General features: G+C 30.6%; 7 protein-coding genes across 7 annotated transcripts; 4 read left to right on the top strand and 3 right to left on the bottom strand. All coding sequences in view use genetic code 12, as the record gives it.

Moving 5' to 3' along the window:
* Positions 1–1,250: 1,250 nt before the first annotated feature.
* On the top strand, positions 1,251–3,890 carry SOK1 (Sok1p; the record flags this gene model as incomplete). Its single annotated transcript, XM_064908320.1, has 1 exon — positions 1,251–3,890. The coding sequence occupies one exon, from the start codon at positions 1,251–1,253 to the stop codon at positions 3,888–3,890; it is 2,640 nt and encodes an 879-aa protein (XP_064762137.1).
* A 655-nt stretch (positions 3,891–4,545) lies between these two features.
* On the top strand, positions 4,546–5,877 carry DFJ63DRAFT_313918 (uncharacterized protein; the record flags this gene model as incomplete). The annotated part of the gene is made up of 1 exon (XM_064906260.1): positions 4,546–5,877. The coding sequence occupies one exon, from the start codon at positions 4,546–4,548 to the stop codon at positions 5,875–5,877; it is 1,332 nt and encodes a 443-aa protein (XP_064762136.1).
* Positions 5,878–7,204: 1,327 nt separating this feature from the next.
* On the top strand, positions 7,205–8,227 carry DFJ63DRAFT_313917 (uncharacterized protein; the record flags this gene model as incomplete). The annotated part of the gene is made up of 1 exon (XM_064906259.1): positions 7,205–8,227. One exon carries the CDS (start codon positions 7,205–7,207, stop codon positions 8,225–8,227), a length of 1,023 nt encoding a protein of 340 aa, XP_064762135.1.
* Positions 8,228–8,757: 530 nt separating this feature from the next.
* DFJ63DRAFT_325620 (uncharacterized protein) lies at positions 8,758–11,206 on the bottom strand (the record flags this gene model as incomplete). The annotated part of the gene is made up of 2 exons (XM_064907600.1): positions 11,082–11,206; positions 8,758–11,024 (listed from the first exon to the last, which is right to left on the bottom strand). Exons 1-2 carry the CDS (start codon positions 11,158–11,160, stop codon positions 8,758–8,760), a joined length of 2,346 nt encoding a protein of 781 aa, XP_064762134.1. The 5' UTR covers positions 11,161–11,206.
* A 1,649-nt stretch (positions 11,207–12,855) lies between these two features.
* Positions 12,856–14,508, bottom strand: DFJ63DRAFT_336090 (uncharacterized protein; the record flags this gene model as incomplete). Its single annotated transcript, XM_064908319.1, has 1 exon — positions 12,856–14,508. The coding sequence occupies one exon, from the start codon at positions 14,506–14,508 to the stop codon at positions 12,856–12,858; it is 1,653 nt and encodes a 550-aa protein (XP_064762133.1).
* Positions 14,509–14,627: 119 nt separating this feature from the next.
* Positions 14,628–15,547, bottom strand: DFJ63DRAFT_175857 (uncharacterized protein). The gene has a single exon (XM_064903751.1). The coding sequence runs from the start codon at positions 15,371–15,373 to the stop codon at positions 14,942–14,944; it is 432 nt and encodes a 143-aa protein (XP_064762132.1). The 5' UTR covers positions 15,374–15,547; the 3' UTR covers positions 14,628–14,941.
* On the top strand, positions 15,548–16,621 carry DFJ63DRAFT_174577 (uncharacterized protein). Its single transcript, XM_064903736.1, has one exon. It carries the CDS (start codon positions 15,722–15,724, stop codon positions 16,541–16,543), a length of 822 nt encoding a protein of 273 aa, XP_064762131.1. The 5' UTR covers positions 15,548–15,721; the 3' UTR covers positions 16,544–16,621.
* The last annotated feature ends 39 nt before the right edge of the window (positions 16,622–16,660 follow it).

Raw genomic sequence — 16,660 nt, 5'->3', positions numbered from 1 at the left:
ATTTTAGGGTGAATTAGTGAGTATACTAAGTAAAATTTATGTAGTGGGATGTAATGGCGGGTCAGTAATGGGTGGTGGTGAGCGTAACGAACAATTTAACGAAACGAAACGAAACGAAAATTAAAACAAAGCCAAAATCAATTTAATTTACCATAAAAAGTAAATAAATAAAACAAAAAATAAAAAGAAATTTTTGATGATAAATTAAAAAAAAAAAGACGGGTCATTTTACAGTCAGTTAGTTAGTTAGTCAGTCAGGCAGTCAGTCATCAAAAAAAAAAAAGAAAATCAGAAAAAAAAAGAAAATAATAATAAAAAAAAAAAAAGACGACATTACACATTACAAACAAACTCTTACTTACTCACTGTTTGTCACTGTAAACTGTATTTTTTTTGGCTTACTCCCTCCACCACCACTAACAAAAAGAAACAGAAAAAAAAAAAGAAAAAGAAAAAGAAAAAGAAAAAAAAAAAAGAAATTTTGTCAGTAAGTGACTAAAAACATCCGCACCAAACATCTTCTAAGCTTCTTCAACTATTAATTACTGATTGAGATTGTTTTTTTGTCTGTCAGAGTGTTAATAATAATAATAATCATTTCATGTCAGGTTTGAATAAAATTTTTATTTATCATTTCACATTTGTCGAATTTCTTACAACTTCTTCTTCTTCTTCTTCTTCTTCATCAACAATACCTACCTTGTTAACTATTCAATTTTCCCTAACTATAAATCATACAACTTAAACTAGTTTAAACTAGACGAAGAAACTATATTGTCATATAAAACTTAATTTTTTTTACTACTACAAATAAATTTTAAGTTGAACTTTTGAGAAAAAGGCAAACAAAATAAAAAAAAAAGAAAGAAAAATTTCCGTTTTTTCTCTCTCTGTCTCCCTCCTCAAAACTTCCTCCTCCTCCTCCCTCCTTCTTCATCAAATTTACTGTCAACCAACATCTATTTACACACAACTTTCATCTCATCAATACATCTCCCATCTCATACATATTCCATCCATCAATCAATCATATCTGATACCTCATATATACCATATTAGCTCATAAACTTGCATCCCACCTGGTAACTATTTACTTTAAAATCTCATCCCTTGCTACATTCATAACTTTGCTCGTTTTCAAGTAATCTATCTATCACTTATTGCTAATTTACAGATTAATCTATCTATCTTATGCATTTATAATACCATTAATCAAATCTATCTAATCTTACATCATATCATAATTCATCATGAATTCTCAAGTTAATAATCAAACTGAGAATCAAGATACTCAAATCTTTCAAGAAGATCAATTCAGAAAAGTATGTTTTAATCCAACTTCAAATGGAACCTCTACAAACCCATCATCTTCAAATCCAACTAATGATCAATCTAATGCCACTTCCTCTTCATCATCTAATGTATCTTCTACCAGTAGAAGACCTTCTTCCGCTCATCATTTAGTGGTTTCAAATGATAATTCCGCCTCCATTACTAATACTTCAACTTCAACCACCACTTCCGACACTAATCAATCATTACAACAAAAAGTATTAGCTCATCAAATTCATTTACATCATATAAACTTACATATGCAACAACAACAAGAATCAGTTGCTTCTCCAACCTCAACTGTTACTGGTTCATCATCTACCAACCCTAATAATACCACTCCATCGTCAAATAAACGCAACTCTTCATCAACTGCATCTTCTTCTATAAATTCTCCAGCTTTTACTCATGATTCCACCAAGAGAGTTCGTTTAGACCCCACCATTATTAATCAACCTGATTCTCTTATGAATAAATCTTCCAGTTCATCTTCGAACCAAATTATTCCTGAAACTTCTAGTACTACTACTTCTACCACTACTACAACAACAACCACAACTACTACTCTTAAATCAAAAAGTCCAAAATTCATCAGAAGATTTAGATCAAGATCTTTACCTATCATTAATTATCATACTCAAAGACATCATCATCATCATCATCAAAATAATCAAACAAAATTATTACCTCAAGCTAATTTAATTAATCCACCTCAAGCACCACCTGCTCCACCTGCTGCATCTTCATCAAACTCAAGTAATATTCCACCATTACCACCTATAAATCTTCAATCATTAAAAGAAATTGATCTTCATGAAATTTTAAAGAATCCTCAATTAAGACATGATATACTTTTTGATCCTCAATTACAATTTAGACCTAATTTAGATGGTGAAAGAGGAAAAAGAAAGAAGTCAATCATTGAAAAATATTGGTTAGAAATCAAATTTGAATGTTTACAATTTTTTCAACAAGCTCAATCAACTAATAAATCCAAAAGTATTAAAATTAATAGATTACCAATTTTATTTGCCACTTTAAGAGATATTTTATTGAGTCTTTTACCTTCAAAAGATCGTCAACAAGTTAATGAAATTATGGATATTGATTTATTAATTCAACAATTGAATCATGGATCATTTGATTTTGTGGAAATGTCAAGATGGTTAGGTGAAGTATTTAAAAGTCATTGTGCTCCAATGAGAGATCAATGGGTTATTGAAATGTATCTGAAATTTAAAGATGCATATAGATTAAATTCAGTGGATTATTTAGTTAATGGATTAAGAATGATATTTCAAATTTTAGAAGCTATGAAATTAGATGTGGCCAATCATCAAATTCGAATTTTAAGACCAGTTTTAATTGAAACTGCTGTTGATTTTGAAAGAGATTATTTTCAAACTTTAATAAATCATCATAAAATTAATATTAATGATTCATTAAATTGGTTTTATAAAAAAGTTTATAAAAAATTTGAATCAACTAAAGAATCTTCAAATTCAATGATTAAATTTCCTGAAGTTATTGATGATGCATTATTAAAACCAATTATAATTTCATCTATTATTGATTTATTAAGTTGTCGTCAAATGGCTACTGAATTTCCATCTACTTTAGCTTTTGATCATACTCGTTTAGTACTTTTACGTGCTGATGTTCGTCAATTGGTTTGTGTTCAATTATGTATGGTACTTTATAAACAATTAATCATTATGTCAACCAAATCCAATCCAATGTTAACTAAAACATTATTATCCAATTCCAATATTTTAAAAGTTCAACAAGAAATTTTAGCTATTGTTACTGATGATAATGGTAATATTAAATGGACTAAGAATGTTAATGCTATAAGTTTACAATTAGTTCGTAATTTACAAGATCCAAATTCCAATGTTGAAATTGATTTTAAAAATTTATCATCAAATTTAATTGAATTTAGTTATAATTGGTTAATAAAACATATTCAACCAAAATCTGAAGTTTATGGATTAATGGAAATTAAAGTATTTAAATCATTATTATCAGAAATTATCATTATTATTAATAATACTTCGACTACTACTACTAGTAATAAAGATGAAAATGATTTATTACTTCAACAATCAATGAACAATATGCAATCCACCTTTGCCACTAATGTTAATTCCACCACTGTCACCACTACTACTGCTACTACTACTACCACACCAGCCAATGCTACTTCTACTACTGAATTAAAGAATATTGCTTTAAGAATTTCAACTTTAGTTAAATTCCATTGGAGTGTATTTGGAAATTATTATATTGATCATATTAAATCTCAAATTGATAAATTAGCTCAAGAAGAGAAGGAATATTTACTTAAGAAGAAACAACAAATTTCAAGTAATAATAATAATAAAGAAAATGATGAATCATCAACTGATGTTTCTCAGGCTAATAATTTCAGTAATAATAATAATGATACTAATAATAAATATTCTCAAATGGATGGTAATAATAATAATGGTCGTAATAATAGTGATAGTAATGATAATAATGCCACTAATAATGCAGCCATACTTTCCACATCATAGTTTAACCTCGTTTCATTTACCAAAAAACATCAAAACAACAAAAATTCTCATTATATCTTTTCAAAAATAATCAATCAAAAAGTGTCCCCCATATATTATATACATAAAGTTCCTTTCATACAGTTTTACATTTTACATATTTATACAAATTATTTCTTTCTTTCTTTCTTCTTTTCTAATTAGGTTTCTTCTTCTTATTTTTTCATTATTATTCTGTGTTTCATCTTTTCTTCTTTTCTTCATTCATTCAAGAGTCTTGCCTTTTAAAATTGGGGGTGGGGGGTATGGATATGGATATATATATATATATATTTAATATTGGTTTTATAATTATATTTCAAGCTGCTTTATAATTCAAAATTCACTTTGAGTTGTTTAGGTTTGGCTTTGTCTTCTTTTTTATACCTGTTGCATCATATTTTTTAATACATTTAATCTGTGTATAAATCGTTATTAGTGATTGTCGATTTGTAGTTGTAGATTTATAGTTGTTATTAGTTTGGTGATATCATTTTTATAAAAGCGCATGCGCAAAAAAATGTTAACCCCAACTTTAAAAAATATCACAGCAATTCATAATCATAATAACCATAACAATCATCATATAACATCAACAACATCGTATAACTACAAGGAACACATAGATACATATATCATGTCGTCTACGGGCTCGACCATAACAGATCAAATCAAATCCATCACGTACCACATCTTCATAACTCCCATCCTCACCATCATAACCATTCTCATTCAATGTTTCTTATTTCAAATCAGTCTTATAAACCATCTACTAGTGACTCCCATCCTTATTGGATTGAATATCTTGGTTTATGTCGTCTTCATCAAGATCCCTATTGTGATGCCGTTGAAATACATGTTGGAATTAGATCAACTTGAAGAATACGGTGGAGATGCCGATGAATTCTGGTGGTTGTTTAATCAGGTGAAATTATTTAGTTTGGAAATAATTCATTTCATGCTTGCTAGTGTTGTTATTGGGGTTGTGATTGGGATTGTGATGGGAGGGAATTTATTAATGATTAATTTGATTGTGAATGAGAATAATATTCGAAATTTATCGAAAGTAAATGATGAGAAATTAAGAGGCTCAAGTGGTGGTCAAAGGAAGTATAAACATAAGACGAGAGTAAGTAAACGGAAGAATGGAAGTGGGAGTGGTAGTGGTAAGAAGAATTATGATACACAGAGTACGATGAGTGTTCAAGCTGCGTCTTTATTTTCCAATTTATTAAATCAAGTAGTAATCCCGGATAAATTACCTACTCCAAATTCACCATCATTAAGTCGAATTAATTCCATACCATTAAGTCCAACCAATACATCTCAAATAGATGAAATGAGTGTTGATGAAGGAATGAGTTTATATGAGGAGAGTAGGAAGGATGATTTACAAACCACATTACGTCGAATCAGAGAACGAAGAAATAAGACCAATAATCAAACTAGTAGTAGTGGTAGTACTGGTAAAGGGTTATTGTATGAAGATGATGATGGATATAATTATACCAGTTATACCAAGAAGAATAATGAGGTGGAGACGAGTACGATTGATGATGAGGAGTCGAATGGTGATATTCATTCCACACCTCCAATTTCACCATCGGAAGAGGAGGATGAGGAGGATATAAGTAATGAATCGAATGAGGTTGAAGGGTCTAGTAGATCCCATACTAATGATGAGACTAGTAGTAGTAATAATGAGTATGAGGATACTAATGAAGAAAGTGAAGAGAAGGTATTTTCCTTAAGAGGAAGTGGTGAAATAAGAGGAGGAGGTGGAGGAGAAGGACATGAGAATTATACGATAGATACCACTATGACCAAGATTGAAGAAGAGGAGGAGGAGGAGGGGGAAGAAACAGGGTCAGAACAAAAGAAGGATGAAGAAGAACAAGTTAATGATGATGATATACCGATACGAAAGGATTTATTAGAGAGAGATCCTCTGATAAATAGAAAGAAGTAATAGTTGTAATAGTTGAATAAAAGTATTGTTATTTATGATAATATAACAACTTATGTAAGTGATAGATGTCAAGTATTAATCCGATACATACACCTGTTATTTAAGTATATTTGGATAAGAAAGGGTTAAGACATAGTTTAAAAATAAATCATAAAAAAAATAAATAAAAATAATTTACAATTTTTGACACAAAAGAACCATTTTAAGGGTGAACAACTTTTAGTTAACTATGAGAGACAGAGAGGAGATATAAACAAGGAGTGAAAAGTTTAACACAATTGATATAAAATAAGAATAATAATAATATGATTAGTGGGGAAATCTAGTGATAACTACAATAAGTAAGCCGAGTTAAACCCAAGACTTAAAGGCGGAATAGGAGTAAATTATTATTAATATTATTATTATATCGTGTGGTAGTTGTGGGTTGTGAGTTGTATGTTACAGTTGTGGTTGGGTTAGTCAGTTGGGGGGTATAGTTATGATGGTGTTTAATAAGCCAAGATAATCTAAGTGGTTTAACTAATGGTTAACTAATGTTTTAGAGTAGTTTAAACATGAAATATGATAGATCACATTTAGACTAATTTAGTTATCGATTATGTTTGTGACATATTATTATAATTTTAGCAGCAACCACATTATGATAACAACAACAACAACAATATACAACGTGATAAGTTATGATAAGTAACAAATCTCAAGACAATCCTCCTTCAACAATAAGCAATAGATAAATAATAATAACCAAATAATAACCAAATAATAATTAATTTCTTTTTTAATTTATTTATTTATTTATTTATTTTGAAAAAAGTGAAAAATTAACTTATCTCTATATAGTTATACTAGTTAGTCAGTTAATATAGTATATACTATATGATGAAACTGTGATTAGTCTCCTTAAAATAATTCATTTATGGATATGAACTGTAATACCCACGAGTAGATAATATGTCGATAGTTAACTAGATAGACTTAGACTGATAACTGTAGTTTCTATTTATATATTTCTATAAATATCCTGATTGTCCCCTTTTTCATCTTGATTGAATCCATAGCAACCACCACCTTTCATCTTTCTTTCTTTTCATTTTGTTCAACTTTACTTTGATTAACTAACTAACTAACTAACTGGCTTTGAGTTCAATTTATTTATTTATTTATTTATTTATTATAGATACAATTATACATTACTACAGAAGATTAATAATATTACTCCTTCCATAATAATCTTCTAATCTCCTATTATTATCCATTGCATTTGTGTCATACTTATACGACTAATCATTTTATCCTGTTTAAGAAATAGTTACCAATTACTACAATGCTTCATCATCCTATTGCTTATTCAACCTTTAAATATCAACGTTTATTATCAGTTGAACCTGTTAATAGTAGTTCTTCTTCCTCATCATCGTCAACCCTCACATTAACTACCAACCCATCTTCAAATCACCATCTATCATCATCAAATAATCAATCACCATCTCCTATCAACTTAAGATTCCATATTTATAAACCATCATCCAAATCAAAAAGAGCTCCCAAACCAATATTAAAATCAAAAACAGTAGAATTAGTATCAAAAATCATTCATAATCATGATTCATCTCATAATCGTCGATTATCAGTAGGTTCATCTACTTCCATAAGTTCTTCAACCTCCTTATCTAGTGTCGATGATCAATATGATTATGATTATCAAGTGTTTGATGATGTCGAAGATTATCATCCCTTTGAATCAACTCCCACTAAATATAATCATTTCACTAAAGAATATAATTTCATTGAATCTAACCCCAATCATGATCAACTACAAGAGAATGAGATTAAACCAACTAAATTAAAATGGTTAAATCAACCATTTTCACAATCAAATCAAATTTATCCAACTAAAATATCGGAATTAGGCTGTAAATTCATTGATTATTTAAATCATTTGGGATTCGTAAACCCTCCATCACCTTCACCCTTCTCAACCACCACCATCATCAATAACAATATAAAGAAGAATGACGACGACGATAGAAAGGTTTATTATTGTGATTTGAATTTTGAAATCACTTATAAATCAGATACATTCATTATTGATTTAAATCTTGAATATCAATGTTTAAATCATCAACAATTTAAATTACCACCTAATTTATTCATCACCAATGAACAATTGAATGATTATTTAAAAGATAAATTAATCTTGAATTTATTTAATCGGGAAAACGATATAACTTCATCTTCTACATCTACAAATAGGGATACTTTCATTCAATTCGAACATAAATTAAAACTGTTATTACAATTGAAGTCGATTAAATGTTTTGTAAATGATCTTGAATTGGCCCTTTGATTCACTTATTATTATCTCCTCCTCCTCCTCCTCCTCCTCCTCCTCCTCCTCCTCCTCCTTCAGCAACATGAAAAAAGCTGGTCTATTTCATGTCATCTCCTCCTCCCTTCTTGTTTCGTTATCGTCATTTTTTGTTTTATTATTACTATTATTATTCGTTCGCTCCTATCGTTCTGTTATCTACGTTACTCATCCTTTCTTATTTAGCATACCCTCCAAATATATCCTACAGTAATCCCCCAAGCCAAATTTGTAGAATTAATAAATAAATATAATCGTACATTAAAAATAGGTTTATCCTTGCCCCTCCACCTTAGGGAGTAAAACTTTCAAATAAATAACGTCATTCCTGTCTAATAGAGGAAGTATCCTAGATACCCCTCTACTCCTCCCTTCTTTAGTTATCAAATCGAAGATAAAGGGATAAACCCCTTGATATCTCGTAAATTCAAAAGTGGATCCTATTATAAAAGGGTTCTCAAATAATTTTTCTTGGCAAATGAAATCCGTCGAATGCTACCAATTCAGAATCATCGTTTAAAATGTCCTGGACTGGGAGGTTCATCACCTAATTCCCAAATTGATGGAATATCACTTAATTCAAATTCAATAAGACATCCTTCTATATCAAACAATGTATGATGATCGATCCAATTCTGAGTATATATTTCTCCATTCACATATAATTCCGATATGTAAATATTAGTTTCGGTTAAATTTGTCGCAATTAATTCCAATGGTTTATTCGTATTGGGTAAATTTATCGATAAATAAGGTAAGAAAGGGGAAGTGATAAGATAAGTGGTGGTCCCTGCTATAGGATATAATCCCATAAGAGAAAAGAATAACCATGATTGCATGGCTCCCAGATCGGAATTCCCTGGTAACCCCTTAGCCCCTAGTCCGAAATGACGATCAACGATATATCGAATTAATTCCACACTACGATATTGTTGATTGACGTAGTTATAAAGGAATGGGGTAGTGAAACTGGGTTCATTTCCAACATCGACAATCTGGGGGTTATGACCATGTAAAGCATACATATCATTCAAACGAGTGATGAAAGTTTCATTTGATCCAATGAATGAAATTAATGTCGTCATATCAAATGGTACCGTCCATCCATATTCAATTGGTTTCCCCTCATATTCATCATCATTCCAATAACATCCTCCACATGATAATGGATCATAATTATGATAATCGAATTCACCGGTAGATTTCTTAGGTTGGATAAAACCCTTATATGAATTAATCGAAATATCTTTATCGAAATTCCAAATATTTTGCCAATTTGATGATCGACGTAAATATTTCTCATACGCGGTATCATTACCTAATCCTTTCGCAACCACACTTAAAGCGAAATCATCATAACTATATTCCATCGTTCTCGATACTGATCGAGAGAAGTTTCGAGTGATATATCCGTAGGTTAACCAGTCCGGTAAGGCTCCTCTACCTTGTTTTGTAGATGAATCAGGAGCAAAATTATCTCGCCAATAAGGAGGTACAACTTCAGCATTTTGAACCATGGCATCAAATGCATCTGACCAATTCACCCCCGTTATGTTCTTTACGAATGCATCAGCAATGATTATATCGGAATTAGATCCACCTTGAGTCCTACCATTTTGATTAGCTGATCTTCCATCGGGGGTGAATCCATCATGTTTATAAATCTCAATCAAACTATTAATCAATTCCAGACCTCTTATTGGATTCAAAATATTGATTAATGGATTCATGGTTCGGAATGTATCCCATAATGTAAACCAATCATCATAATAAGTAGGGACAGGATTACCTTCTTCCACGTAATTTTCAGCCCAATAAGGATTTTCCCCTGTTTTATTGGTAGGCATTAAATGACTTCCATATAATGATGTATAAATAAATGAAGTTAAAGTTGAATTAGTATCACTTATGGAAACTTTATCAAATACTTCATCTAACCAAATTTGTTGAGTTTCATTCACAACTGACATTAAATCATATTCATCGGGTTCACCTAATTCATTATTCAAATGTTGACATGCTCTTTCGGTTGATATGTATGAGATCCCCACTTTACTTTCTATAATAGATTGTGATTGATTGAAAGTATATACTAATCCCATGGGTTCATTTTGACGATTGGTTGAACTTGATAATTTATTTGGTTCAACATGTTTATTTTCAAAACTTATGATTGAAATGGCAGGATTATTAAATTTCCCACAAAAATAAATCCTCCATGGTGTTTGTCCTCCCCATCCTCCTTTTATAGTGGTATAACCTGTATAACCTGATAAATCTTTATTTGATTCGATGGATCCATTAACGAAATATTGCGTCCATTGAGGTCTTCCAGGAGCTGCTAAATGATGACATACATCAATTAACACTTGAGGATTAGTTGATTCAGGAGGGAAAGTATATTTAAAAATACCTGATTTCTCAGCTCCACTGAATTCAACAATGATATTATCAGTTGAATTAAAATTATAATATCCAACTTGAGCAATATCATGACCTTGACGAGTTAAACTGGGTAAATTTCTTATATCAAAGTTCAGTTGAAAAGGTAATTGAGAAACCACACCATATTCTGGAGCTCCACCAGTACCTGATTCATGCATCATTGAAATCCCATTAACATGACCATGAGGTGCAAAACCAGAATATGCATCACCATCTCCAACCACATCAATTCCAACTTTGGCCATACCAAATGGTCGAGTTACACCAGGAAACATATGACCACCGGCCTCTGTACCATAAAATAAATCAACATAATCAAGAGGGTTTGATACTAGTTTGGTAGTGTTGGAATGATAAGGTTCAATATAATCAAAAGTACTTCCTTCACCTTTGATGTTAACTTTAGGAATAGGAGAATATAATGTGAATTGTACCACTAGAAGTTTTAAAAATAGTAGAATCAGCATTATATTGATTATTTAAAGCGAATGAATGGATTGAAATGATGATAATGATAAATGAAAGAAAGAAAGAAAGAAAGAAAGAAAGAAAGAAAGAAAGAAGGTTGGTTGTCTTATTTGTTTGTTTGTTTGTTTGTTTATTTATTTATTAAAACTTAAACTTATAGGGGAAACAATTTTTTTAATACTACTTTAAAGGTTATTTCTTAATTACTTAACACCCTAAACAACATAATAGCTAAGATAAAAACCAAGAAGTAAGGAAAATAAAAAGAAAGGCAAAAATAAATACTTAAATATAAAGGGGGGTTTTTCTAGAATAAGTTTCTTACATGATGGATGTGGCTACTCATATCATAAGTCAAAATTATACCTCACTACCCAAACCAACAAACCACATACGTTGAATTATACTATATTAATCATATAAAAATTATGTATCTGATAAATTTGATTGGGGTTTTTTACGAAAAAATAAAAAATAACCAAATAAGAAAACAGTAAAAAATAATTAAAATAAATAAAAATAATTCAGAATTTGCAGTTTATTTTGTGGTTTATAAACAGACAAAAAAAGACAAAATAAAAGCCCATATTAAATGGCTTTTAAAGATCATCCACACCACACTTTGTTTATCTAATCCGCACAAGACCATTAATTAATTAGTTATACGGCTTGTGGGGGCAGGGCATTATAACTACGATGAACAGTTCACAGGAATTACTGACCTATTCAATCAATCCAATAGGATAAAGTTTTACTTGATCTAACTTTAATACTAGATCAAGCAATCAATCAATCAAGCAATGTTCACAATTGAACGCCGTGTCTTCCAATTTAAACGCAAATCTGTCTGTTACCATATTAATAATTTCATTGTAACTCCAAAAAAAAAAAAGTCTAAAATTAAATTAAATTAAATTAAAAAAAATAAAAAAAATAAAAAAAATTTCCGTTTTTTTTTCCTTTAAAGGCGGACCGACCAGGAAAGAAAAAAAACGACTGAACAACAATTGGGATCTAATCTGATTATCTACTGATTGATTGATTGATTGATATAGTATGGGTTGAATAATTGAATGTGATATATAATTATACCACATGGTTTAACTCCTTCAATTGTTGTTATGACTTCTACTTGTATACACCGTGTTGATTTCTTTCCATGTTCTCTTTATCTATTTGTCTGACTCTAATGTCTGTCTGTCTGTCTGTCTGTCTGATTGATTGATTGATTGATTGATTGATTGATTATTGTCTGCGTGTAAAGTGTCTGTCTGACTTTCTGCATGTTCCCGTGTCTTTTCTCATTTCTGTTTCGGTTAGAAAAATAATTCAAAACTTTAAATTATTTTTTTTTTATCTTTTTTTGTCTCGAAAATAGGAGTTGAGCAAATTGCTAAATCTTGGAATTGTTCATAAGAAATCCTTTTACACACACATACATACATTTATTATAAATGCCAATACCTATTATGTTCATTCCCATAACTACCATCATCATTTAACTAAATTTACCATCCATTTTCTTGTCCCCCATCGTTCACCATCATTAATTGTTTAACCTTTTTTTACTTGGCGAATACGTGTATCATATTTTATTTATTTATTTATTTATATTTTTATAAACATTTTTACGATGTTATTCAATCAATCTATACTAATAGAGCTTATCTAATGCCTATCTATATAAAATCACATCACCACCATTCTGGTGCATCAGATCCATTAGGTCTACTAGAACATTTATATCCCACTTCTAAATCTCCACTATATTCAACTACTGGTTTTAATACTTTAATCATCCCTCCAAACCCTTCAGAGTATAATGATGTAAAATAATCTTCATTTTGTAATGCTTCGGGATTCAATTGTTTGAAGATAGCAAGAGCTCCTCCTGATATAGCATCCACAGAATCATAATAACTTAATTTTCTAAATGGATCAAATACAGGATTCTTAATCACATTTGGTTCCCAAACTTCACTAGGATATATTCCTTGATTCATTAATAATAAATCATATTGAACTAAACTTGAATTACACCAATAACTTCCTCCAATGGTATTTCTTTTATATAAGGCAAGTAAAACTGAAATGGCAACAATACATCCCGTACCATAATCACTCATTGGAAATGGAGGAATCATTGGTTCATTTTTTCCAAGTGCTTGACCTTGAATCCATGCTACCCCACTTACACAATCAGCAATTTGTTGCCATCCTGGACGATTCAGCCATTCACCACTAAATCCAAAACAATTTTCAGAAGCATAAATATATCCTTTTCCTCTCTTTTTAGCTAATTCAGTTACTTTTGATGGTCCATAACCTAATTTTTCAATAACTCCAGTTCTATAACCATCAAGAACAATATCAGCATCAGCAAGTAATGCTTCAAATTTAGCTCTATCTCCACTTTCTTTAAGATTAAGATTGGTAGTATGTTTACCCATATTACCATCAATTTGGAAAAATGGTACATCAGGTAAAGTATCATCAGAAGTAACTTTAATAACAGTAGCACCATATTCAGCAAGAATCTTACCAATGGTTGGACCAGCAATGATTCTACATAATTCAAGAACTTTTATCCCAGCAAGAATTTGAGGTTTTTCACCTTCACCAATGTTTGTGAATGGAACTGGAGGGGTTTCAGTTTCTAAATCATGAATTTCAAAAATTGGTTTAGAATTAATAGTTTTACCATGAGGAGTATTTAAGAAATCTTCACGTTTAAGAGCTTCAATCCCAGCTTGTTTATGTTTAACATTTAAAGTCTCTAATTCATCACAAGTAAATTGATCAAGTCTAGTTTGATATTTTTCAACAATTTCATCATAATCAGTTAATCCAGATACAAACGCTGGCATACCGATCATTTTTAAAGTAGTAGTAGCATCTAATGAACCATGAATATGATAATAACGATTATCCTTAGTACGATATAAATTAGCTGACATTCTACGATATGGATCAGATTGAGCTTCATTTAAATCAGTCTTTTTAAGATATTTGGCCACTTCTTTCTTATCACCTTTGAAATAACCATTTACCGATGAACAATAAGTCAGGAAAAGGAAAAGTAAAGCATGTTGAAGATCAATTTTGGCAGTATTGGAACTTTCAAATCTGATTTTACTTAATTTTAAAGCAAGGACGGATTCAATACCTTTTAAAGCGGAAATTAATTCAGTTTGTTTTAATGGACATGGAACAGTTAATTGATTAGATTCATTATAAAACTTAACTTCTGAACCTAAAGCTGCAATATCATCAGGAAGGATATTAGATTCAAGTAAATCGGAAAATATCCGTTTAGTTTCTTCTAATTGCGAATAAGTAATAGTCATAATGGAACCCTATGTTAAATGAATATAATTAGATAAAGGTTATACCAAGACTCTACTTCATTTTATAGCTGGAGTGGAGGAGAACATTTCCTATCACCTATATATATATTAACTTTAGAAGAAGAGCTATAACGGCGTTTGAGTATCCTTAATGAATCCGTAAGGAATATCCGCAAAATCTAAATTTTTATTATGGAGGATCCTGCATATTTCCGATAATACAGGTTTTATAATAGTTATTTACCCCAGATTACAAATCATCTCACATAGCAGATGACAATCTTTTATGTCAATTGACCCTTACAACAAATCATAGAAAGGATGTAACATAAAGCTTGAACCAAAGACGAGATATCTACAGGAGGTTGACAAATGTTAATAATTAACGCGTTTATTTTTATTTAATTTAACTTAAAAATAAATCCTCTCATATCTAAATTTCAGCAATAGCAGCTTTCATTGGAGCAGTATCAAGATAAACTTGATATTCTTCCATTTTCAATTCTGAACCTTCGGCAAATTTAACATAAGCAGCCCAATCACTTGAAAGTTTGTTTCCGTTCAATAAGGTATATTCAACAAATCCATTGACAAGATAAGTTTTACCTTCCACAATTGTAGCCACATTCTGAGCAACATGATGTCTATGGGTGACAAATTTCCACATCCCTTGTCTCATAGCTTCAATGGCCTTTGTACCTTCGAATTTAGCACTTGCCATGATTATTACAGGTAATGACTCTGTGAAAAATTTCAAGTAAGGATCATTAGTAATAGGAGGTTTGATATCGGAGTTCTTATAAAAATCAGTAATGAACTTATGTAAATTGGTGTTTTCTTGTAAATCCTTGGAGTATACCGTCATTGTGGGTGTTTGGCTGATATGATAACTTCAAGTAATGTCTTTCAATTGTACTATTAATGATAGCTATTAGTAGAAAGTCATTTCTATTCAATAAATAAAATTATAATGAGAACGGAAAATCACGAATCGCTGGAGTCCGCATTCTGACAATGATGGAAAAGCAGAAAAATGCGGAAAAGTGATCTATATATGGGGAAATCAAATATAGCAATTTTTCAGACGGTATATGATACAAATAGAATTAGCATGATGATATATAGATGAGTAGGGTTGTACAACACAGGCGATAAAGAAAGTGGAGAAGAATTTTTGGGCTTATTTGTTAATTGACACAGCTACTATATCAGAATGCAAACAGTTAGCGATTATACCACTACAGGACAATTCTATACTATATTGACACCTGAAAAGGCTATCAATGATGATAAGGTCATAGTATTTCTCCATGGTTTAGGTTCATCTCAAAATTTTCATTATCCAGTGGCATTGGAATTATCTCAACAATATGTATGTTTGTTAATCGATCATGAAGGTGCTGCAAGTTCAAAGTTGAATAAACCATTATTGACACTTGAAGATTTAAGTAACAATATTGAACTCATTCTTAAAGAGACAGGATTATCTGCTAAAAAGATTATATTGGTTGGTCACTCAATGTCAGGTATGTTGATTAACTATATCAATATCTTTAATTCTGAAAAATTCAATATTGTAGGAAATGTTCTAATTGGACCTGTGCATCCAACCGAACAGGCAGCTGATATCTTTGAAAAGAGAATAGAACTGTTAAAGGGTGCCAAGTCTTTGAAGGAATTTTCCAATGTTATTCCATTTGCGGCTACAGGATCCGCATGCAATCCTTTGAAGAAAGCATTCATCAGACAATTAATCTTGAGTCAAACTGTCGAAGGTTACGTTGCTAACTGTGCAGCCATTGTTAATGCCAGAGATTACGACTTCACGAACAATTATAAATTAATCAAGAAACCTACTTTAATAATTTATGGAGAAGAAGATAAAACAGCTCCATGGGTTGGAGGTGTTGAAATTATAGATAAAGCTATAGTTAATACTAAAGCTGTAGAATTAAGTAAAGTTGGTCATTGGATTGTGATTGAATCCCCCGATGAAGTTTATCAACTCATTAATGAATTCGTAAAAGATAAGTAATAGTTAATATGAGAAATAGTACAGTGATACACACATGTATTGTAATTGTAAATTTAAGTAAATGAAAGACCTCTTTCATATTATCGTGGCCCTTTGCAGCCAACTCAAGAATTAACG

The sequence above is a fragment of the Scheffersomyces coipomensis genome, assembly GCF_036884675.1.
Source record: "Scheffersomyces coipomensis strain NRRL Y-17651 chromosome Unknown DFJ63scaffold_4, whole genome shotgun sequence".
In the NCBI taxonomy this organism is placed as follows: Eukaryota; Fungi; Ascomycota; class Pichiomycetes; order Serinales; family Debaryomycetaceae; genus Scheffersomyces; species Scheffersomyces coipomensis.
The sequence above is the reverse complement of the archived record's forward strand: the minus strand, read 5'-3'. Positions and strand labels throughout refer to the sequence as shown.